Genomic DNA, 20662 nt, shown 5'->3' with positions numbered 1-20662 from the left:
TGTTAAAGTCTTCATAAGTCAGCTGAAATATATATATTTTTAATATGGAAAGACAAATCCAGCTTATAACGGAATTATTTTAAAATACTAGAGCCAGTCAAGCCTCCCTTTCTATCCATTTGATAAAGAAAGCAGCAACACACCAACAGGAGCTCATTTAAAAGTTTTAAGATGAGAGATGAGATGGATGTGAGTTCCAGCTACTCAATGAAACTACCTCACAGCTAATAATTCATAAGACGAGCCACAGGAACACACAGGTATCCAGGCAGTCTCTCAGCTCTGCATCAGGCTGCTGTGAACATCAATCCCTGTCTCACGGCCGTGCCAATTGGAAGCTCATTTCCCGGGCACACTGACATAAGATCTCCAAACCCTTCCCCACATGATGTCAACTCCTCTCTCAGTCTTCAGCTCTTATTAAAGTGTAGACGAATACAAAGAGAAAGAAGAGGCAAGGCCTCCGTCAGTAAATAAAAGCAGGCGTAAACTGCTTTATGAATCACCACTCAGCCACAGATCCCAGTCGCAGAGCCATTCATCCATAACTCTATTTTAAGTATAGGGTGAAAAGATAGAAGGAGCTGGTAATAGAGGAGAGAAAAGCAATGCATAATTGATGAGCGTCGTAAATATTCGTGGCAAGACAGGCAGGAAGTCAGAAAGAGAAGGAGAGAGATTTAATATCCCATCATTGTAGAAAGTTTATCCCTCCATCTCACAGTCACTGAATATTACTTCTTAGACTGCATGCAATATTGAAACATTTCCATTTTAGGCAGGCAGTAACTACCTAATGAAGTCATGATAACTGATGATAGGGACCAAAGACAATTTTATCCAGAGATTAGAAGCAGAGACCACTGGGATATTAGAAAGCGCCGAATACGTCCTAACATGATTTAGTAAATTAAACCAAATAGAAACTCTTGCAACTGTTGCAGCAGATGATACAAGGTTAGAGCATGTGTAAAATAACTGTCACGACACTATCATTATAGATGGCTAATTGCAATGTGCAGTCAGCAAACCAAAAGCTGCAAAAGCTCAGCACCGACCTAACACCTCAATTACCAGCAGGATTCAGGGTATAATATTCACCTCAATTGCATTATATCTGGTGATTCTCTGTGCACTCCACTTCTCTTTCGGACAGGGTTCCTGTCTGTGCATGATGCCATCGAGTCCCTGAGGCAGATCGCTGACATCAAATCCCACCTTGACAAGAAGAAGCTTCAGAGGGATATACGGCACATCTGCAGCAAGGTGGAGGAGCTCAATGACTTGTGACACCATCAACTGAAGAGGAGCCCCTTGTTACTGTCACACATCGCCCGAAGCAATAGTTTGAGTCACACCAAAAGGCATGACTGTCAGTGGCGGTGTTATTCACATCTTATTCTACGAGCCCACATCCATTTAGACTGCGGCTATATTTAATGTTTGAAAATCAGAGAAATTATCGAGCAGTTGTAATCAGAACACACACACACACATTAATTACAGACATCTGATATTTTTGTGGAAGATAATTGTTTCAATCATTCATATTTGCCAGTGTCAGTGACAGGAGTAGTTAATTTTCAGTTTAAAAAGTAAAAGAATAAGATTTCCTTTTATAAATATACAAAAATATAGTAGTATGTCTTGGCTGAATACTGGACGGCTATTTTTAAGAGCGCTCCAATCAGGATTTTTGAGGCTTCTATTTATTGTGTAGCTTTATCTATTTAACTATTTTTAACAACATTAACTATTAAAATTAAGGAATCATAAAGCATTATGAATTGATAACTGTTTGTTTATTGGCAGGCAACATACGTAACTCTTAGAGATGCACTTTAAACCAGAGCAGCCTACTCTTGGTTAGTGGAAGTGGTTAACAAGATACAGTTTTTTTGCACAAAGGGCGGGACGTTAATGTGTCCAGGTTTTTTATTTATTTATTTAAAACTAGGCACAGTTTCAAAAGTTAACTAGTTCATGTTCCTTCCTTTGCACTTTCCACTTCTTTTGTTTGATGAGCTGCTTTACAAAATACTGGGCCGCCACACTCTATATAATTAATAAGAAACACTGCAATAATATTATATTATTTTAATGCATTTAAATAAATAGAAGCTATTTTAAGAAGTTGCAAATCTGAACAGGACCATTTTGTTTCCATAGCATAATGATGTACCACCATAATCTCTAGATTTGTCTAATTTGCCCTATTTCAGTCTAATGAGGAGGTAAGTATTTGTTCGTGAACATGAATATGTGCAACAATCCTGTCCACATGGGGCGGTATTATCCAATGTATAGGTTGTTGTTACCTGGTGTAGTGAGTGTGTTGTTCAAAACTGCCGAAACCCGGGATCGAACCAGGGACCTTTAGATCTTCAGTCTAACGCTCTCCCAACTGAGCTATTTCGGCCTTTATAGGGGTCCCATAGACATACGTCAGTCTCCGGTATATAACTATGGACATATCAGTGTATAATTAATCGCATGCATGTCACATGCAGTACTATCATAACATATTTACAGGTAAATGTACGTAAAACCGATAAAGACCCACTATAAATGGCTGTTAAAGAGCCAACATATTATAGCTCAACTCATCATGAGTGGTGTAGATCTTTTTCACAGCAGTCACTTTGATATGAACTATTCGGCTAAACACAGGTGGTGCCAGTGAAGTTCACTAATTGAAGTTCACTTCCATTCATGTCAAACAGGGTGCCGCTGTGCTGCACGCTGGCTCACTGGAAAGGCTCTGCTGAGATAAACGGAACGGGACCTTAATTAGTTTAATCGGGAACACCTGTGCACGTGTAGCTGCAATGACTAATGACTAATATTTTACAGTAAATCATCAGATGCATTGTACAGACCATGTACTCCATTTCATGGGAACAGCAAACAAAGTGTTAATTTGGCTTCCAAATTCCTACACATGTGCTGGGCTGGGCACCCAAGTCCAATCTATGAGGGCCCACATGACAATTTACAGGACTTAAATACTAATACTAATGTATTTCTGCGAGATAACACGATACTCACAATAATAGGCAGGGGTTATAATGTTATAGCTGATCAGTGTTTACCAAAATAAATACTAGTGGCCCGTACGGGGATCGAACCCGCGACCTTGGCGTTATTAGCACCACGCTCTAACCAACTGAGCTAACCGGCCATGGAGAGACGTCACCGTGACGTCGTCAAATCTGCGGAATAGAAAGTAAAACTTAACCTTAACTTAACAACTCCTCACTGACGGTAAGTGTGCATCTTCATCTGAGATTTAAGATTTAAGTCTAAAGGATTAACCAACATGGGTCATAAAGCAGGATATGATTATTGAATGATATTGTACAGTGATAGTTTGATTTGATTTGATATCTGTGTTTTTAAAACGCAGGGCCACACCTATGATTATATAAGTTGTCATCCAGGCCACAGACTTAGACAGTGTCAGAGTCGGTCTAAGTAAAGTGGAAGGAATCTATGAGGGAAAAGCAACAAAAGACACAAGGCAAGTTTATTTGCATAACACTTAAACCTAATGCATATAATTTATTTAATGCATATTTAACAACTCTCCTAAGCTAAAAGGCTTTGGGGCTTTATTTGTCTCTGTTAAGTTAAACTCACCTTCATTGCTCTTAAATCTGCTGTGACAGTTCTGTATTTGTTTCTCACAGTGCTGCAGATCTTTGTGGGACTTGAACAACGTCCTCGGCCAGCCACTTTTCCTAAATCAAGATGTCAGTGCAGTTCTCTGGATGGGAGGTGGTGGATGATGGCGCTTCTTTTCCCGGTGTGGAGCTGGAGCCCTCCCAGAAACCCCAAAAACGAGGCGTCTACACCATGTACCATGGGACCAGCGTTGCCAGCGCAAAGGCCATCATTAGCAATGGTTTTAAGCAGTCATCAGGTGGCATGCTGGGAAAGGGAGTGTACGTCAGTCGTGATAAGAAAAAGGCAGCTCATTATCCATTGAGGAGCCAGATTTCAGACCGCGTGGTCCTTGAGTTACGTGTGCGCCCTGGCCGTGTCAAGCGTATCGACCAGGACAACCATCCTCTGCAACACACCTGGCATGCAAATGGCTATGACACCGCCTGGGTGCCCCCCAAGTGTGGCCTCAGATCTGTGCCCAGCGGCCTAGAGGAGGATTGTGTGTTTGACCCCAAAAGGGTGGAGGTAGTGGGCATTGCAAATGCACCGAACCCCACCATAAAACAAGATCTTCAACAGCTTGTGTCAAATTCCAAAAAAACTGGAAAAGGAAAAGGCAAAAGTGCAGCAGATGTGTGTTCGCTGTGTAAGAGGAAGACCCAGCAGGATTCTCCACACATCAAGCAACAGTGCTGGGAGTGTGGGAAAAACATCTGCATCCTCATGACCAAACATTTCTGTGCAGCCAAACCCTGACAGAGGCGGGGGAAGAAGATAACTCGAACACTGAAGTGTGATACTAAGACGATGCATGCTCATATGGTGGTTGTATGTGCTGAAGGTGGAATAGAGGGGAAATGTAAGCTGATATAGATCAGACTCAGGATGTCATCGTACATTGTAACTCAGTATTTTCTGTAACTGTTGGTGCAACATGTTCAATCAGTTGCTGAACATGATTTTTGGGCAATCTCTCAGGTGATCTAAAAACCCATTTCTATTATCCAAAGGTTTCTTGTAATGTTAATTTCTGATTTCTACGGCTGTATATTATCTGATCAGCATGCATTATGATCAAGATGAGACACTACATGAAAAAAAACAATCATGATTTTAATATACTGAAATTATGTACATTTACTGAACCCTAAATTATGTAACAGAACTAAAGTCAATAAATGTTATATTGCAGATCCACGATGTCCAGTTTGATATCATTAAATATTTACTTAAAAGCCCATTTAGTATGGATGCTTGCAGCATACAGATAGACTCATAGCTTCACGACTTCATACTTTGAAACAAGCGGTGAATAAAACATTGATTTTTGGCAGGTTCCAGAAAAAAGAGACAGAGAGAGAGAGCGAGAGAGAACATGTTCACAAGTTGTGCTGAAAACTAAACAGAGATATTTTAAAACTCAAGTGGGAGGACAGGGAGACAAACCTACTGTACCAGCTGCAGCCTGAAGTTTAACCAAAGAAATGAAGGATAGATGATCAAATAGCTCTTTTTTTTTTGTTTTTTTTAGGCTGACACAAAAATAGAAAGCGTTTTCCTTTTATTTTTTTCTAGAAACAAACATGTAGTTTGATTTATAAGGGAGGCAGAGCAATAGGTGTAACAAATTGTAATGGCCTTGTTTCTGGGACCATTATTATATTATAAAAGAATGAAAAAGGACACAGCTTCTCGCAGCACGCTGCATTGTATTTTTCACTTAACTTGCCACATCATCACAATTAGCCTGCTATCGGGCCCTGGGGGGGAAGATGAGCATCTGTGTCTCTGTGTATTTTATACAGTATTCCCCTGCTGGGATACTACCTGGCCCTGAGTTTGCTGTATGATAATGTGATTAAACATAGACTAATGTAGAAATATGCACCATGTAACCACTTTCAAGGCCTTTATCATATCAGCAAATCACCAAAACTAATTACAGCACAGTGATCCTGCTGCTTTTGGGCCCCAGTTGTCAGTCCCAGCCCTGTGTTATACAATAAACTAAACAATTTTCTATATCAAGGATAAAATAGCATTAATTGTTTGCCAGTATTTTAATGAACAACTTCTAAAATCATAATAACAAATACAACAAAAAGACGTGATGGCCCGTACGGGGATCGAACCCGCGACCTTGGCGTTATTAGCACCACGCTCTAACCAACTGAGCTAACCGGCCACATTTGCAGCGACAGAAAGATGAATATATATAACCAATACTCGAAACATATGTCATTGTTTCTGATCTAATTTTATTATATGGAAGACGGAAGTTGAAGTCCAGCATAGGGTGTATTTAAATATAACAGAAACCGAAACCTATTGAGATTAGAGAAAGAAAACGACTCTTCACTGACTGGTAAGTAAGTTACATTACTCGTTAATGTAATGTCATAAACTTAAACGACAGTGAAGCTCATTAGATTTAAACAAGAGTAACCGATAATACATAAGTCAGTTAAAGACTTTGTTAACTCTCACCAGTTAATGTTACAATCTAATATAAAAATGTAAATAAGGAAACAAGTAAAGAATTTATTGGTTTTCTGCAATCACAGCCGATATTTATTCATTTTGGTGATAGTTTGTGGTGTGGTTTAAACAAACAGACTTTCCTAACGTCACCTTAATAGTGTCACCATGTAACTTTTAGCTTTAGTCTTCTAATTTGAGGGGTTAGTTTGCTTATTACAGCCTTGGGTAACTTGTTTTTCATCATATTTTATAGACTATATAGGGTCACAGTGTCTATTCTTATGTCAGTGTTTACAGCCTAATTTAATTTTATATGTTTTGTTATCTCTATTTGTAGTTCTATCTATCTATCTATCTATCTATCTATCTATCTATCTATCTATCTACAGGTGATGTTATAGCTGTTATGGACAGACTTGTAAGATAGTAGTAGTTTATTAAATAGAATAATTCACCACAAACACTGGTGCCACACTATGAAATGACTGATTTTTTTGTATTTATTTCTCACAGAGCTGCTGGTGTTGAACAGCTTCCCTTGTTAAAGCAGGATGTCACTGCCGTTCTATGGCTGGGAGGTGACCTATGACGATGACTCCCCCCGTGTGGAGCTGGGGGAGTCCCAGGAGCCCAAAGACAGTGGGGTCTACACCATGTACCATGGCACAAGTATCGCCAATGCAAGGCTCATCATTGCCAATGGCTTTAAGCAGTCATCAGGTGGCATGCTGGGAAAGGGCGTGTATGTCAGTCGTGATAAGAGGAAGGCGGAACGTTATCCACTACATAACAACCCTTCAGACCGCGTGGCCCTTGAGTTACGTGTACGTGTTGGACGTGTCAAGCGTATTGACAAGGACAACCATCCCATGCAGTACACCTGGAGCTCACAGGGCTATGACACTGCTTGGGTGCCCCCCAATTGTGGCATGAAAGCTGTGCCCAGCGGCCTAGAGGAGGATTGTGTGTTTGACCCCAAAAATGTGAAAGTCGTTGGCATCGCAAAGGCACCAAGCCACGTACAGACAGAGCTTCAACAGCTTGTAGCTAATAGTCTGAGAAATCCCAGTGGAGGAGATGCCGGTGCAGCATCACATGGTGGCGGTGCTGCGGATGTGTGCTCGCTGTGCAAGAGAAAAACCCAGCAGGGTTCGCCACACATCAAGCAATCATGCTGGGGCTGTGGGCAAAACATCTGCACTCTTATGACCAAACACGTCTGTCCTGGTCATTTCTGAGAGGGTGTGAAGAGAGATGGAACGAGGACCCACCTGCATATTCCCTTCTTATGTGGTCGAGGCTCAGGATAAAAACAATGTTTCTACTTTTTCTCACTCAGGATTACTTTCCTTTTCCTTCCACAAATTATAGCTGTAATCGGTAAAAGTTGCTGCTGAACATGCCTCGACAATCTCTGTATGTTATCTGTAAACTCCTTTTGTATGAATGATGTACTGCTGATGTAACTGAACCAATATTCTAATCATGTTCATTCAGGGGGTTTTCCAAGACTGAGACTTGGAAATAGTGTTCCCTTACCCCCTCCTTAGTTAACTTCCTTAGTTTTGTTCAACTCCTGGATGCCTATGGGATCATGATTATGTTATTTGATCACAAAGATACTCTATGATTAAGCCAAGAAAGCCTAAAATTACTACAGACAACCTCCCAACATCAAATACATAAAAAGTGTCTGTCCTGAGGCTGTAAATGACTAAGCCTCTTTAAGCATTACACATATTTAGACTAATCTATGTGATCTCCCTTTGATAACTGATGACTATCTATTATTTTTCACTGCCATTCACAGTCCCCCTTTGAAAACCTCTGTTATAATTTAAACTCCATTTGTGTCGCTGATAAGACGTGTGTGAATTATTTGTAATTTAAGTTGAGACAATCTTTATATATTGAGCAGAATGCCTTTATTTCATCCTGAATGTGTACTGTATACATTTTAAAATGATACTGCATGTAAAAACCAAAGAATCACGTAAAGCCAATAAATGATTTAGAGAATTTATGATATGAGACAGTCCTCATGGTTTGTTATGCTTTAATTTTTAGTGAGGTGACGCAGAAAAGCTGAACCTGTGGCGACTGAGGCCTGTGGATAAACCCGCTGAAGCTGGATGATTTCATAGTGACGCAATTGTAGACAAAATTCAGGATGAAGAGGCGAGCAGAGAATGAAACTTCAGCAGTCTCTGATCTCCGTTCACTTTGGCATGTTGCAATAGGACCTGCAGAACGGATGAAGGAAACATGTTCACTATTAAAAGTTGTGAAAGCAAAACAGATGTAAGAACATAAGTATGATTAGTTTCATTTTCACTACATGTGTGCTTGTTTCCACAGAAGTCCTGCTAGGAAATAGGCATTTTTAAACTAGTGTGTATGAGGCAGCTGGGCGCTCACATCAATTAGCTCCTGGTCGTTTTTGGCATGCAAGTGCCTGAGGAGGTACCAGCTGGCCACCTGCACCACAGTCACTGGGAAGTCTTGAGAGGGGACGTATATCAGCCTCTCCAACAAACGCCTCGTTTCCCTGCAGGAGACACAGAAATGGACAAACATGAGCCTTGTGACTTGTTAAAATGATTTTCATTTTGCTGTCTGGATGTGTCATAGAGCCAAGGCAGACATTTAGGAGTGGAATTGATTTGGTTTGTCTGAGTGATCTGAAATTAGGGGTTGAAACTGTCTGACTCCATGACAGTTCTTTCTCTCGCTTTTCTATACGAGAAAATAAAACCTGTCTCTAGCACGAAAGGGCCTTTTGGTGATAGCGCCTGGCACAGAGGAGTTTCTGCAGCATCTCTCAAGGAACTTAGCCAGTTCATGATTGGCATATTACTTCTCGTCAGCTCTCTGATGAATATAGCTCTCCAATTAAGCATCTTGGCCTGCCTGAGAGGTAACGACAGAAGGCTGTTGTGTCGGGAGAGCAAAACTTTGCTTAGTTAATTGCTTTGCAGCTTCAAAAGTACCAACATCTTCAGCACAGACAGATGGAGGCATAAACTTGAAGTTCCAGGAATCTTATGATTAGTGTAATGACTTCTGATCATGTATTACACTTTCACACCGATGCCATGAAACCATTTGCAAATCTATGCACACGCCTGCAACATATGCGTGTGCATTTGCATGCTTCCTGCTGCGGTGCAAACTGAACACAAAAGAGAAGCACTGACCTAGCAGCCATCTTGGTCACAAACTGGAGCAGGGCCTGGAAAAGGAGAGCCGTAGGGGATGAACCCAGCTTCAAGACCTCCGTGGTGGCTTCTTGTATCAGGTCCGCCCAGTCGTTTCCTGGGACACGTGCCTGAGGGTCAGATCACACAGAGTTAAGAAGAAAGAAAAACTAGCTCAAAACACTTAAACAAAATTAAGTTTTACTCATCCACTAAACTTCCTTTAACCATATTTCATATTTTTTCTGTAACATCTACCTCCCCTGTGTCGTAAACTGCTTCAGAGGAACGGTGGCTGTAATCAAAATGAGATGATGAAAGGAATTGTATTTAACTATGGTAAGCAGCTATGGGATTTGGTGTCCTGTGAGCAGTGGACTAAAAACTACATCCCCTCTGGTTAAATCACAAAAGGAGCTTCTTGTCTTGTTTGCATTTCCACTTGGCCTTGGCTTCTGATCCTATAATTCTGCTGGATATTCACCCATCTTTCATCTCCTCTGCCTTGTTTCTGCCCACGTGACGGGGATGTAGACAGGAGCTGCCTCAGGCCTTGTGTATGCTTAGTAACATGCAAATCCTCTTGTCATTCTAAAACACTACAAGTCCTTACCAGTATACCATTAAATTAGGAATACTTCTAATCTATATTTTTGCTATATACTATACAGAAACTCACCATACATGGTCCTAGGGCTAGCAGGGCTAGTCGGAGGAGGCTGGCTACCTGGCTGCTGTGCATGCCGAGCTGTGAAGCCACCTGCAGACTCTGCCGGTAAGCCATAACTGCCTGGACCAGCAGGCCTTGGCTACGATACACCTCGGCCAGCCACTGGAGGATGAGTGGGAGTAAGAGGTGAGAATTGAAGATTTACAGAGCAATGGGTGGGAGAGAGGTGAAGAGAAGAGGCGGCGTGAGATTAAAGATTAGAACGGTAGGGTTAAAAAGAGAGCGGGAAGAAAGGAAGAGGTAAAAATGATACGATGACCACTGAAAGACAAATACTAATGCTGTGTCCTTATAATAACAAGAATGAAGCCAAATTTCTATTTCATTACTTGAACCAAAGCAGACATCATTTCATCCACAGACATACAGAAATAGCATTATTTGTGTCATCTGTCTTTGTTTGCACAGAACGGCATATTGCTAGACAACTCCACATCTCTGGTCATAAACCACGGCTACAATCTGCCAATATATTCAGAGCTCGAAAGAGAGAGCCTGGCTTCTTTTCTGCTGGTAGCAGCTATTTGACGTTAAGTGCAGCAATCTGGGGTCTCAAACGAGGCTCATAAATTGTTTTCAATTGGCCCGTGTCTCGGTGGGGAAAAAAAAACCAAAATGTCTTTTGTGGCGAGGAGACAAAAACATCTTGAGATTTTAACAAGTGACCCAAGACTGAGACGATCAATATAGAGTTTGCTTTTTGTCATACTGCTGTCCCTCACTATAACGCGGTTCAGCTTTCGCGGCCTCGCTGTTTCGCGGATTAATTTTGCATGCTTTTTTTTTACAGCGTACTGTACATTATGAACGTGCAATGTATTCGGCGTCCTGATTGGCTAAGGGAGTACTGTACAAAATGCGTTACATTACAGCGGAGCGGCGCCAGGACAAAAAGGCACCGTCAGAGGAACTGTGAAATACGCGTTAGAGTTACTGGTAATAATTTCTTATGTGTCAAACCTCGTAGATTGATCATTGAAATTAAATTTGTTAAAAATGTTTGGGCTTGAAAGCAGGTTTTGATCTTTGGTTTTTATTTTCTAATACAGTATTGTACTTATTTTTGTTAAATCTGTGAAAGTTTGAACTTTGAGAGTGTTTGAATCAGAGAGAAATGTGAGAAAATGTTAATGCCTGTCTGAGAAAAGTGCATAAAAGTGTGTGGTTAGGGGTTTACGGCCATAAAACATGTATAATAATTGTAAAACTTACTTTGCGGATTTCGTCTATTGCGGGTTATTTTTAGAACGTATCCCCCGCGATAAACGAGGGACCACTGTATATGTCTGTTTGAACAATGTGCTATAGCAATGTTTCAAATGTACCATTAAACAACTGGTGCTTGATATTGAAGAGCTCATCAGTGAATCACTGCAGTACAAAACACTGGTGCAATATCTTACATGATAAAAGTGTCCACTTACATGCCACGCCCCAAGGTTGGTGGGGTTCACCATCACTGTGTTGTTAAGTTGCTCCAGCACAGAGTCCGGGAGGACAGTACCACCACTGGCAACAAGGAGGCGCTGACACTGGACCTGTCTCAGAGACAGCAGCACCGCTGGGTGTTCTGGAGAAACATTGAGCACCTGGGACGAGCAGAGCGTGAGGAAGACAACAACGGAAAGAAGAGGCCAACACATGAGAGAAATCTGATGTAACTTGTATTTCTATAATGAAGTCAACATATTGAGGGTGAGTGTTCATGTCCCCACCTGTGAGCAGAGGGCTTCTGCCTGCTCCAGCTGTCCGCCCAGCATGAGACCACTCACTGCCTGTTGCAGCACCCAGGCCTCTAGAGTCTGGGCCAGGGGGCGTTCTATCTCCTCCGCAATACGCACTGGAATACAGAGGGGTGTGAGTTATATACTCAGGCACACAGAATAACAAATGCCATAAAACACACTCGCACCGCTGCACACACCTTTGTCAGAAACCACTGACATGAGGATGTGCTCCAGTCCTTGTCTGCAAGGAGCAGAGCCTGAGAGATAACAGGAAGTGTTTTCGGTGTGACAGGCAGCCATTAATCCTGCCCAGGTTGCTGGATCATCTGGAAGCAGAGAGAGAGAGAGAGGAGTGAAGACTCGGGATCACAAAGGCGTTCCACGGATATTCTGGTTTAAGGCAGCTTTACATTTATCAAATAGGGATAAACATAAAGAGCGGTGTACTATACACAATGTACAATATATTTATACCAGGACAGAGCAGCACAGCTCTCTGCATAGTCTTCAGTGCGTTCTTGTGACTGTCCTCTCCCGAGTGTCTCCCGCCAGCCAGCTGGTTCACTCCACTGTACAACAGCGCCCTCTGCAGGCACATAACTTTGTTAATATTTACTGTGTTGTGCTAAAATGTAGTGACAGATACACAAAAACAGAAATACACAGTCACTCTTTCACCTTTCCTTGGGTCATACTGGAGAGACAGGCAACATGACCGGCCACCGCTCCACCCTGGAAGACACAGCAGACAAAATGAATCCTTGAGCTGTATCTGTGCAGCAAAAAATTGTATGAAGCTGCTCATTTGGGATACTGGGATATGTGTAATGTTTGTGTGTATGCAGCATTTGCATTACATTTGCTTTCTTGGGGTAGTACTGTGGTATCAGTCTGGACAGCAGGGCCCACAGAGACGGGTTTCCAGGGTTACTGTAAATAAGACAGACAGAGGTATTCAAGGTATTCAAGGTAGGTGGGGAGGTTCAAACTAACAGGGAAGCATCTACATAATGTTTAAAGTCTCCAAGGAGGCAGAAGTGAATCCTGTCATTGTAGGGTGCAGCACATCAGTAGTCTACCTGTGTACAGCTCTGGATGCCTCTCTTTGAATCGCGCTGTAGTTGCCCTGCAGGGCCAGCAAAGCGCAGGTGAGTAGACATCGCTGTTCTATAACATCTCCAGAGGCTGAACCTTGCTTCAGCAGCTCAGTCAGGGCAGCAGCAGCTAATGTGGCATCGCTGTGGACCAGTCCCAGGGCACACAGACACAGCAGAGACTCTGGAATTGGCTCCTTTAACATCGAGCTGTGGAGACAGAGAGCAGACGGAAAAATATTTTTAGCTTCCGAGTATTATCACAAAGTCATCATCATGTGGGTAAGGTATTATTTTTATCATCAAAGCTTTCGGGGAGGTATTTGGGAATAGTGTTTGGCTCACCATTTAAACAGCAGAGTCTTGGCTGAGTCTAGGTTACCCTGCCGGTGCTGAAGCAGGGCCAGAGCTGTTAGGATGTAAGCCTTCTCCTTCTCGCTTGAAGCCACAGCCAAGGCACGCTCATAGGCTACAGTACACACACACACACACAACAGTATATTCACAGTCACTCTGGCATGTAAGCACATATACAATCTCTGATTTAAGTGCGTCTCCCAGTCCTCACCGCTGATGCTCTCTGGGATGAGTCTTGCCCTGCAGTAGGCCAGAGCCAGCCCCGTCAGATCACTGAGCTCCTGCAGCGGAGTTGCAGTATAAACGCGCACTGCCTCGTCCCACTGGCCCGAGGTGCTGTAAAAGATACAATGGGACATGCAAAGAATAAGAGTTTGGGTTGTTTGTTAAGTATTGTCAAAACTTGGAGGAGGTTGTTACCACAAAGCACGGCCGTAGCTGCCCAGAGCGAACGCCAGCTCCTCTGTGGAGGACATGGACTGAAGGAGTTCAACAGCTCTGAGGAAAGAGAGATCAAATTGAGAACGGTGATTAGTAAGCAAATGTAGATGAAACAGAGGTACATACAGAGGTTCTTTTCATGATACACCATCTGTGAGCCTGCGTAATCAGTCAGTAGAATTCAGACAGACACCTTTGATAAGCCTGCAGGGCCTGCCTCTTCAGCTGCAGATGCTCATTCAGGTAGCCAAGCATGATGAAGGCGTCTGGGTCAGACTGGATCCTCTCTGAGAGGGAAAAAAAACTAAATGTCACACATCGTCCGTCTCAAATAAATGCACTCTGACACACACAAACAGATGCTGGTACCTGTGTACTTGCTGAGTGCCACCTGAGCGGCAGAGATGGCATTCATCTGGACTATGTTGTAGCGGTAAAGTTCAGAGTCTCTGTTGCTTTTATCCAGCAGGGTGGAACACACCCAGTAGGCATAACCTTTCACTCCCTCCATCTGAGTGGTAAAGAAATGTAGATGAGGAGGGAGAAAGAGCAGAGAAAGGCAAGACATACTTAACACTTTTTTTTCTGTTTCACTGTGGCGTCACCCCCTAATTACTTTCTAGTAGAGCCAAAAGACTTAATGCTGAAAAATTCTGCAGAGAAAAGTTGAAGCAAAGATTAAACTAGTCATTAGCTAGTTAATTATGGGGTATTAAAATAGCAACCCTGGTGCTTTTGGAAGGTCACGCACATGTGTGCTGAGTTCGGTGGTGTGCCTGAAAAGATCCATGGTGTCGTAGCTTCCCACTCTCTCCGCGATCAGCGCCTAGTAGTGAGACAAAAGGATGAGGCTAACCTTTTAGACAGATAAAGACAGAGGTCCAAGACTGAATTTCATTAAGCACTCTGATTCCACTTATGCCAAGAACAAAGTGTTTCTTACCTACCACTGAATTTAAAATAAGAAATGAGCTTCTTCTCTTTCATATTTTTTACCACTGTGAAACTCATCAGCCAGCATAAACCTAATTATCCTTTTCTTTATTAGTTAAACTGTTAGAGTTTGCTTAATGTTGTGTCACAAATGTACGCCTACACAATACAGGAAATATATGTTGGTGTTATGACGTCCACATACCTGTCCGATCCAGCAGTTGACATAAAGTGGCTCCAGAGACTGGGCGATCTTAAAGGCCTCGTGTGCAAGCTAAGAAAACAAGACCAGACTTTAACAAAGAAACTATCAGTTTATAGTGTGTATTAAATTGCGCTAGGACTTCTAGAAGAAGAAAAAAAATGATCACACACACCTCGATATTGTCTTTCTTCAAATACAGGGTACCGAGGTTGGTCCAAGCGACGACGTTCTGTAATAAAATGTTAAAAAGTCGCATCAGAATATTTTCTGAGAAAACCCATTCAGTGCCAAAACACATGTGCAGCACATACATTCGTTTCAACTTGGATGGACTTGATGAAGCAGTGTTGAGCCAGAGCAAAGTTCTCAAGACCTGATGTGACAGAGAGAAATGACAAGATTCAAATTGCATCAGTTCCTGTGAGACACATCAATCAAAAGCAGATCGATGATGTATCGATGGGTCGAGTACATGCTGACCAATCAATCAATCTGTCCACCAGATGGGGATACAGAGTGAGGCAGCATATTATTACCTTTGCTCATTGAAATCACTCCTAAAGCATTCCAGTAGCTATAGTTCCCACTTTCCATCATGATGGCCTTTTTTAAACACTGAGAAGAGAAAAGAAAAATATCCTTAAAGACCACATCTGGGTGCAAACCATGCAAAACTGTTTCTGTTGCTGTGAATTACCTCCTGGGCCTTCTCTAGGAGCAGAGACAGGGAGTTTTGGTCTGCCTCTGCGGGGCAGGGTAGGTTGGACTGGTGGTAGTAGTTTAGTCCTAGGTCATACCAAAGACTGGGGACCTCAGACATTAGTTTCAAAGCACGGACATAACACCTGCAGACAAAAACATGCACTTATGTTACCATAATGTACTAATGTAAAACATACAGGCTTGTTAGTGGTCATACCTCTCCCCGACTTTAAGTGTCTGGGCCTGGTTCAGCGTGTGGCTCTGGGTGTTGGGATCTAAACCAGCCAGCAGGGCGGGCACGACGACCTGGGCTCTGTTTGGCGACACGGTGCGGACTGCGGTGCAAGCGTCTCCCAGCAACTTCCACAAACAAGACAGATCTGGACGCAGCTCCACAGCTCTGATGAGCACAGGATATGTAAAGTTATAGATATATTACATTGGATAAACAGTCTCTGTGATACTGCAGCGTAATAAATCACAGACAATGGCTCATTTCATTTTAAGATTAACGAATGCCGAGTCATTACCTGAAGAGGTTCTGTATGGCTTGCTGGATGAGGTCGATGGCACTCCCATCTCTGCAGTCTTCCATTAGACTTTTTGCCAGAGACAACTGGCACTCTCCAAGACCTGAACAAAATATAAAACCAATCTTATTAAAACACCCAGGTTCAGATTTATGACTCTGAGATATGCATTTAAAAGCATAACACTAAACCAAGGATAACTTGATAGACACCAACCTTTAAGGGCAGGAACATAGTCCTGCTTCGCTGTGATCTGCAAGTACTCAGCGACTGCCTCCTTGAACTTGCCCAGGGTCTGTTTGATGGCAGCGGCCTGGTAGACACTGTAGATGGAGGAGGGCTGAAGCTGATGGGCCTTACCAAAGGCCTTCAGAGCTGCTGTGAAGCTCCTGCGGTTCAAGTAGGCCTCACCTAAACATTCCCAACACACCCAGTCCTCTGGGTCTGCTCTCAGAGCTGCCTGCAGACTATAAAAACATACATCAAATGGTCAATGATGCTCATAAAAAATATTAGAAATGCAGAAAATGATTTGAAACTCTTACTCAGCTGTAGCTTGTTGATGCTCTCCGACCTTCAGGTGGTAAAGCCCACGTCTCATCCAAGCCCATTTAGCTGAGCCTGGAGTGGCTTTCTCAATCACTGACTGAAGTGTGGCCAGGGCAGCGTCCTACGGCATCGAGGGAAGAGGAAGCGGACAAAAAAAAGGGAAGATGGGGGGAAAAATAGCATGGAGAGGGTCAAGACAGCAGTAAGGAAACACTAGAACAAAACACATCCCAACACAACACATGAACGTCTTGGCTTTGTGTATCTTTACCATATCGTCGTGCTCCATACAGAGATCCACTGAGGCAGCTCCAGACTCAGCATCATCATTGTCCAACTCGAAGGCCTTCTTATAGCAGCCTCGTGCCCGGCCACGATCGTTTGCCACCTCCCGGTAATAATGTCCAAGGTAGCGGAAAGCACAACCGAGGTTTGGGTCTAACTTTGCAGCCTGGAATGGACAAATGAAGGACTCAAGCTAAGATGCCATTTAGCATTACACTTTCAAAAGTGTATTAGTCCTATTACACTAATCTTTTGTTGACTGTACCATATTTCATAGATTAGATGAGTTTTTAAAATGAATATATAGTAAAATACACATTTCCAGTGTCAATAATAATTGTACTAACCTTGAGCAAATGTGTGTGCGCTTTGCTCCGGTCCTTACGAGTCTCTTCTCCCATATCCCAGTAGAGTTGTCCCAACAAGAAATAATACTCTCCACTGTCTGGGCTTTGGCTAACCGCGTTTAGGAAACTAAACAAATTACAAGCAAGAGAGAAAAGTCTTTGCACAACATCCATGGAGTGTTTGATTTTAATTAGGTTTAGTAATGGAGCCTCCAGATTAAAAACATGCATGCACACAAAACCAAACACTCTCCTAACCTCTCCTCTGCCAGCTGCTGCTGGCCCTGAGCCAGTTGTGTCTGTCCTCTCAGTACAAAGCCCTGAGCCATGTTAGGGTAAGAGGCCACCAGCTCTGAAGACACCTACAACAAAAAAAACAGGAGAGTTTACATCAGTCTTCCTTATATATCCTTTTCTTATTTTCCATGTATATAAAAAAAAAGAGAACAGAAATGTATTACAAGCTTTAATACTCAAAATAGATCAAACTTACACATTAAATGGATAATTTACTTAAACACTGTGTTTCCTATATTATCATCTAATAAATCAGCTAAAGGTTTTCCACCTTAAGTGCTTGATCAGCTTCTCCCTTGTTAAGATATGCACGTCCTTTAAGAGCAACTAGAGCCGGGTCTTTGTCAGCATCTGGGATCTAAAAATTAAAGAGAAACAACAAACATAGATATGATATTTACCAATTATGATATTTGTTAATTGCTTAACAAAGTATTACTCAATCACATTACCTGTGAAAATGTCTCCAAAGCCTGGTCTGCAGCTTTCTCTCCTCCACTCCCGACTAAAGCCTCTAGCCTCAGCCTAAGCAGTTTGACCCTCAGCTCCTTCTCTCCGGAAACACAAACCGTGAGACCTGATCGAACAAGACACACATGAGGAGCGTTATCTGCTTCAGAGGTCAAATATGGCTGCACTATGAAGATTGTGGATCAATGGTAACATGTCACTGTTACATATATACAGCAGACTGAACCTACCTTGGGAGCATGATATAGCACTATCTGAGTATCTGTGCATTTTAAACTGTGCTTCAGCCAGACTGTACCATCCTGTAGCGGAGCTCATTTTCTTTAACCCTAATGAAACAGAAGAAACAAATTATTAGTAAAAGTTCTAAGTGGTCTTGAAGTGTTTAAAGTGTTCAAGAACATTCTTACTTCGTACACAAACTAACCTTGTGCAAGATCCTTAATGGCATCTTTATACCTCCCTTCCTGCAGTGCTTTGGTGCCCAGACCCAAGTGACCTAACCCACTGTCAGGGACCAGATTCAGGAGCCGGGAGAAACAGCTGACTGCGTCTTCATTCTGAACACCTTCAGTTGTACGGATTAAAAGAGAGACTGAATGCCCGGAAAGGACTTCATGTTGAACAAAAACATCTGGAATATGTGTTCATTGCTCTCTGTGATCTTAGATTTAATGAGCAAGACAACAGTATCTTACCAGTTTTGAGGTAGTGAGAACAAAGGACTTCAAGAGGATAACTCTGGTTGGGATAGAGGGACAGCATGGACTCACATGCCTCTTTCAATTTGGCTTCTTCTTGTGGAAGCTAAAGTAACAGGGAGATTCATGACAAGCAGCTAATTAGGGGGAATATCTGTACAACATGACCACATCCGAATTGTCCTTGAATTTCCATGGCGGTGACACAGACGTCAGATAAGGTGCACTCACTTTAGAAAGACATTTAACGTAGTCGGCTGAGACCTTCTTGTGTTCCTCTCCTGGTACAGGATCCATGAGAACCATGGCCTTCTCAAATGCTGTGATTAACTGATGACCACAAACAAACAAACAAAGCAGTTATCAAAAGGCAAATGCAATAGAGACATGTGACCAAAAAACAGCATAAAATCTTTGGGAGACTCTTACATGCTGTTGAGTTTCATTGTCCGGCTCTTCCTCCCCGAGGCAGTCTGACAGGAGTTTGGTCATCTGTTGCCATAGCTGCAGTAACTCCTTCTTGTCCACAGCCTCTTCCTCCTTCAGCTGAAGGAGTTGCAGCCAAATCTTTGCCAACTACGTGTAAACATGCAAAAGCATTCAGGTGTGAAAAAAAGAACACAGAGAGTATCTTCTTTCCGTTGAAAAGATGTTACATACCTTTAAATATTCTTTGTCGGACTGATAGATATCAGACAGCTTTTTGATCATCTCATAACATTTATTCTTGTCGGAGCTGTTCACAGAGAATATAAAGAGAGACAATAACATGACAAATCAAATATGCATAAAACAGGCAGTGGACACACACACACACACACACACACGACTTCCAACGCAGTTTTAAGAAACACCCTCCCATGTGTTACCTTGCATACAGCTCAACAAGCTTCTGGTAGACGTTAGGCAGCTCAACTTTGAAATCCCACTGATCGATCTTCTCGTAAAGATTTGCCAAACCCTAAAAACACAAATGCATCTGATTGATACAGTTCAGCCCTGGGGATAGAGATAATGCAATTAAAAGGATCGTGCCACTCATCAGTGGCTTGGATCTCATCAAATATTATGAGTAAATGATTTTTTTCTTTTAGCGTAATAAGTAGGACCACTTCTGTTCCCCCCCACCTTACCTGCCATGCCAGCAGCTGCTCCGGCTCCAGCTCCACGGCCTTTTTATAAGCCGTCTGTGCCTGATCAGGCTGGTCAAGCTCCCCGGCTGCCAGGCCGATGAACACCCATGCATTGTAATTACTCTTCTCAAGTTTCAAAACAGCCTTTAATAAAAACACATGGAAGACAGCAAAACCAATCATGCAACTCCTTTGGAATACAGATGCATATAAAAACAGCTGTGATCTTATGCGGATAACTTTACCTTGCAATGCTTCAGTGCTTCTTTGAACTCTTTATTCTTGATGGCCTCTCTGGCACTTTTCAGAGCAGACTTCACTTCCTTACTTGACATCTTTAAATGATCTGAATCAAAACAAAAACACACAGAAAAGAAGCGAGCCATGTCCCATAAGACCAAACAGCTGCAAGCCATGTAACTAGACAGCATTTAAGCATCTGAATTAAGAGCTAATTAACACTAATTACTATCTACATGACTTATAATGTTATTTATGCACTGATGCATGAGTTTGCATGAACTGTTAGCAGTGTTAGCTGGTTAAAAACAACCCAGCCTGAGCTGCGAGCCTGTAAACTCACGTTATGTAACATCATCTTACATTATGACGCATGAGGCTGTTTATTCACCTGGTCGAGGTGTTTGTTCCTGTAGGTTTTTTTTTGTTGTTGCAAAAAGCAAGAAAAAGTTGGACACACTCACTGTTTACGTTGTCGAGTTGCTCTGTGGCTGTGGCGTGACAGCGGAAGTGAAAGAAAAGCAGCCACGCCTGCACGGAATTTCAAAATAAAAGTCACTGCAGTCACTTCCGTTT

At 42.4% G+C, this 20662-nt stretch overlaps 3 protein-coding genes and 3 non-coding genes across 10 annotated transcripts in view; 2 read left to right on the top strand and 4 right to left on the bottom strand.

The window, feature by feature from the left end:
* The window catches only part of fam81b (family with sequence similarity 81 member B), a 100601-nt gene extending 98707 nt beyond the window's left edge, over positions 1-1894 (top strand). For all 4 annotated transcript variants that reach the window (XM_019275951.2, XM_027277655.1, XM_019275949.2 and 1 more), the window contains one exon: positions 1157-1894. In XM_019275951.2, coding sequence (XP_019131496.2) covers positions 1157-1290 — 134 coding nt within the window. In that variant the 3' untranslated portion in view covers positions 1291-1894. The remainder of the gene's footprint in view (positions 1-1156) is intronic.
* A 36-nt stretch (positions 1895-1930) lies between these two features.
* On the top strand, positions 1931-8170 carry LOC104922823 (uncharacterized). Its single transcript, XM_019275938.2, has 4 exons — positions 1931-3264; positions 3407-3520; positions 3690-4421; positions 6695-8170. Exons 3-4 carry the CDS (start codon positions 3751-3753, stop codon positions 7383-7385), a joined length of 1362 nt encoding a protein of 453 aa, XP_019131483.1. The 5' UTR covers positions 1931-3264; positions 3407-3520; positions 3690-3750; the 3' UTR covers positions 7386-8170.
* On the bottom strand, positions 2347-2419 carry trnaf-gaa (transfer RNA phenylalanine (anticodon GAA)). The gene has a single exon. It is a non-coding gene; the product is annotated as a tRNA-Phe (tRNA).
* trnai-aau (transfer RNA isoleucine (anticodon AAU)) lies at positions 3108-3181 on the bottom strand. The gene has a single exon. It is a non-coding gene; the product is annotated as a tRNA-Ile (tRNA).
* On the bottom strand, positions 5778-5851 carry trnai-aau (transfer RNA isoleucine (anticodon AAU)). Its single transcript has one exon. It is a non-coding gene; the product is annotated as a tRNA-Ile (tRNA).
* On the bottom strand, positions 8050-20626 carry skic3 (SKI3 subunit of superkiller complex). Of its 2 annotated transcripts, none has more exons than XM_019275943.2 (41): positions 20551-20626; positions 20092-20192; positions 19847-19990; positions 19583-19674; positions 19374-19449; positions 19143-19289; positions 18945-19043; positions 18711-18819; positions 18440-18580; positions 18243-18341; positions 17994-18118; positions 17813-17899; positions 17503-17606; positions 17245-17371; positions 16884-17063; positions 16609-16733; positions 16280-16530; positions 16064-16166; positions 15751-15933; positions 15529-15676; positions 15368-15446; positions 15143-15204; positions 15004-15060; positions 14832-14900; positions 14445-14519; positions 14063-14204; positions 13887-13980; positions 13673-13750; positions 13464-13588; positions 13241-13364; positions 12881-13105; positions 12659-12731; positions 12480-12533; positions 12276-12387; positions 11999-12127; positions 11790-11914; positions 11499-11663; positions 10024-10176; positions 9345-9475; positions 8566-8695; positions 8050-8390 (listed from the first exon to the last, which is right to left on the bottom strand). In XM_019275943.2, exons 2-41 carry the CDS (start codon positions 20179-20181, stop codon positions 8313-8315), a joined length of 4710 nt encoding a protein of 1569 aa, XP_019131488.2. In that variant the 5' UTR covers positions 20182-20192; positions 20551-20626; the 3' UTR covers positions 8050-8312. The 2 variants fall into 2 exon arrangements, with proteins under 2 accessions (XP_019131488.2, XP_027133454.1); XM_027277653.1 differs by lacking the exon at positions 20551-20626 and adding an exon at positions 20478-20495.
* Between the last annotated feature and the right edge of the window lie 36 nt (positions 20627-20662).

This window comes from Larimichthys crocea, chromosome III (assembly GCF_000972845.2).
Source record: "Larimichthys crocea isolate SSNF chromosome III, L_crocea_2.0, whole genome shotgun sequence".
In the NCBI taxonomy this organism is placed as follows: domain Eukaryota; kingdom Metazoa; phylum Chordata; class Actinopteri; family Sciaenidae; genus Larimichthys; species Larimichthys crocea.
Note: the sequence above shows the minus strand (reverse complement) of the source record. Positions and strands in the feature narration are given on the sequence as shown.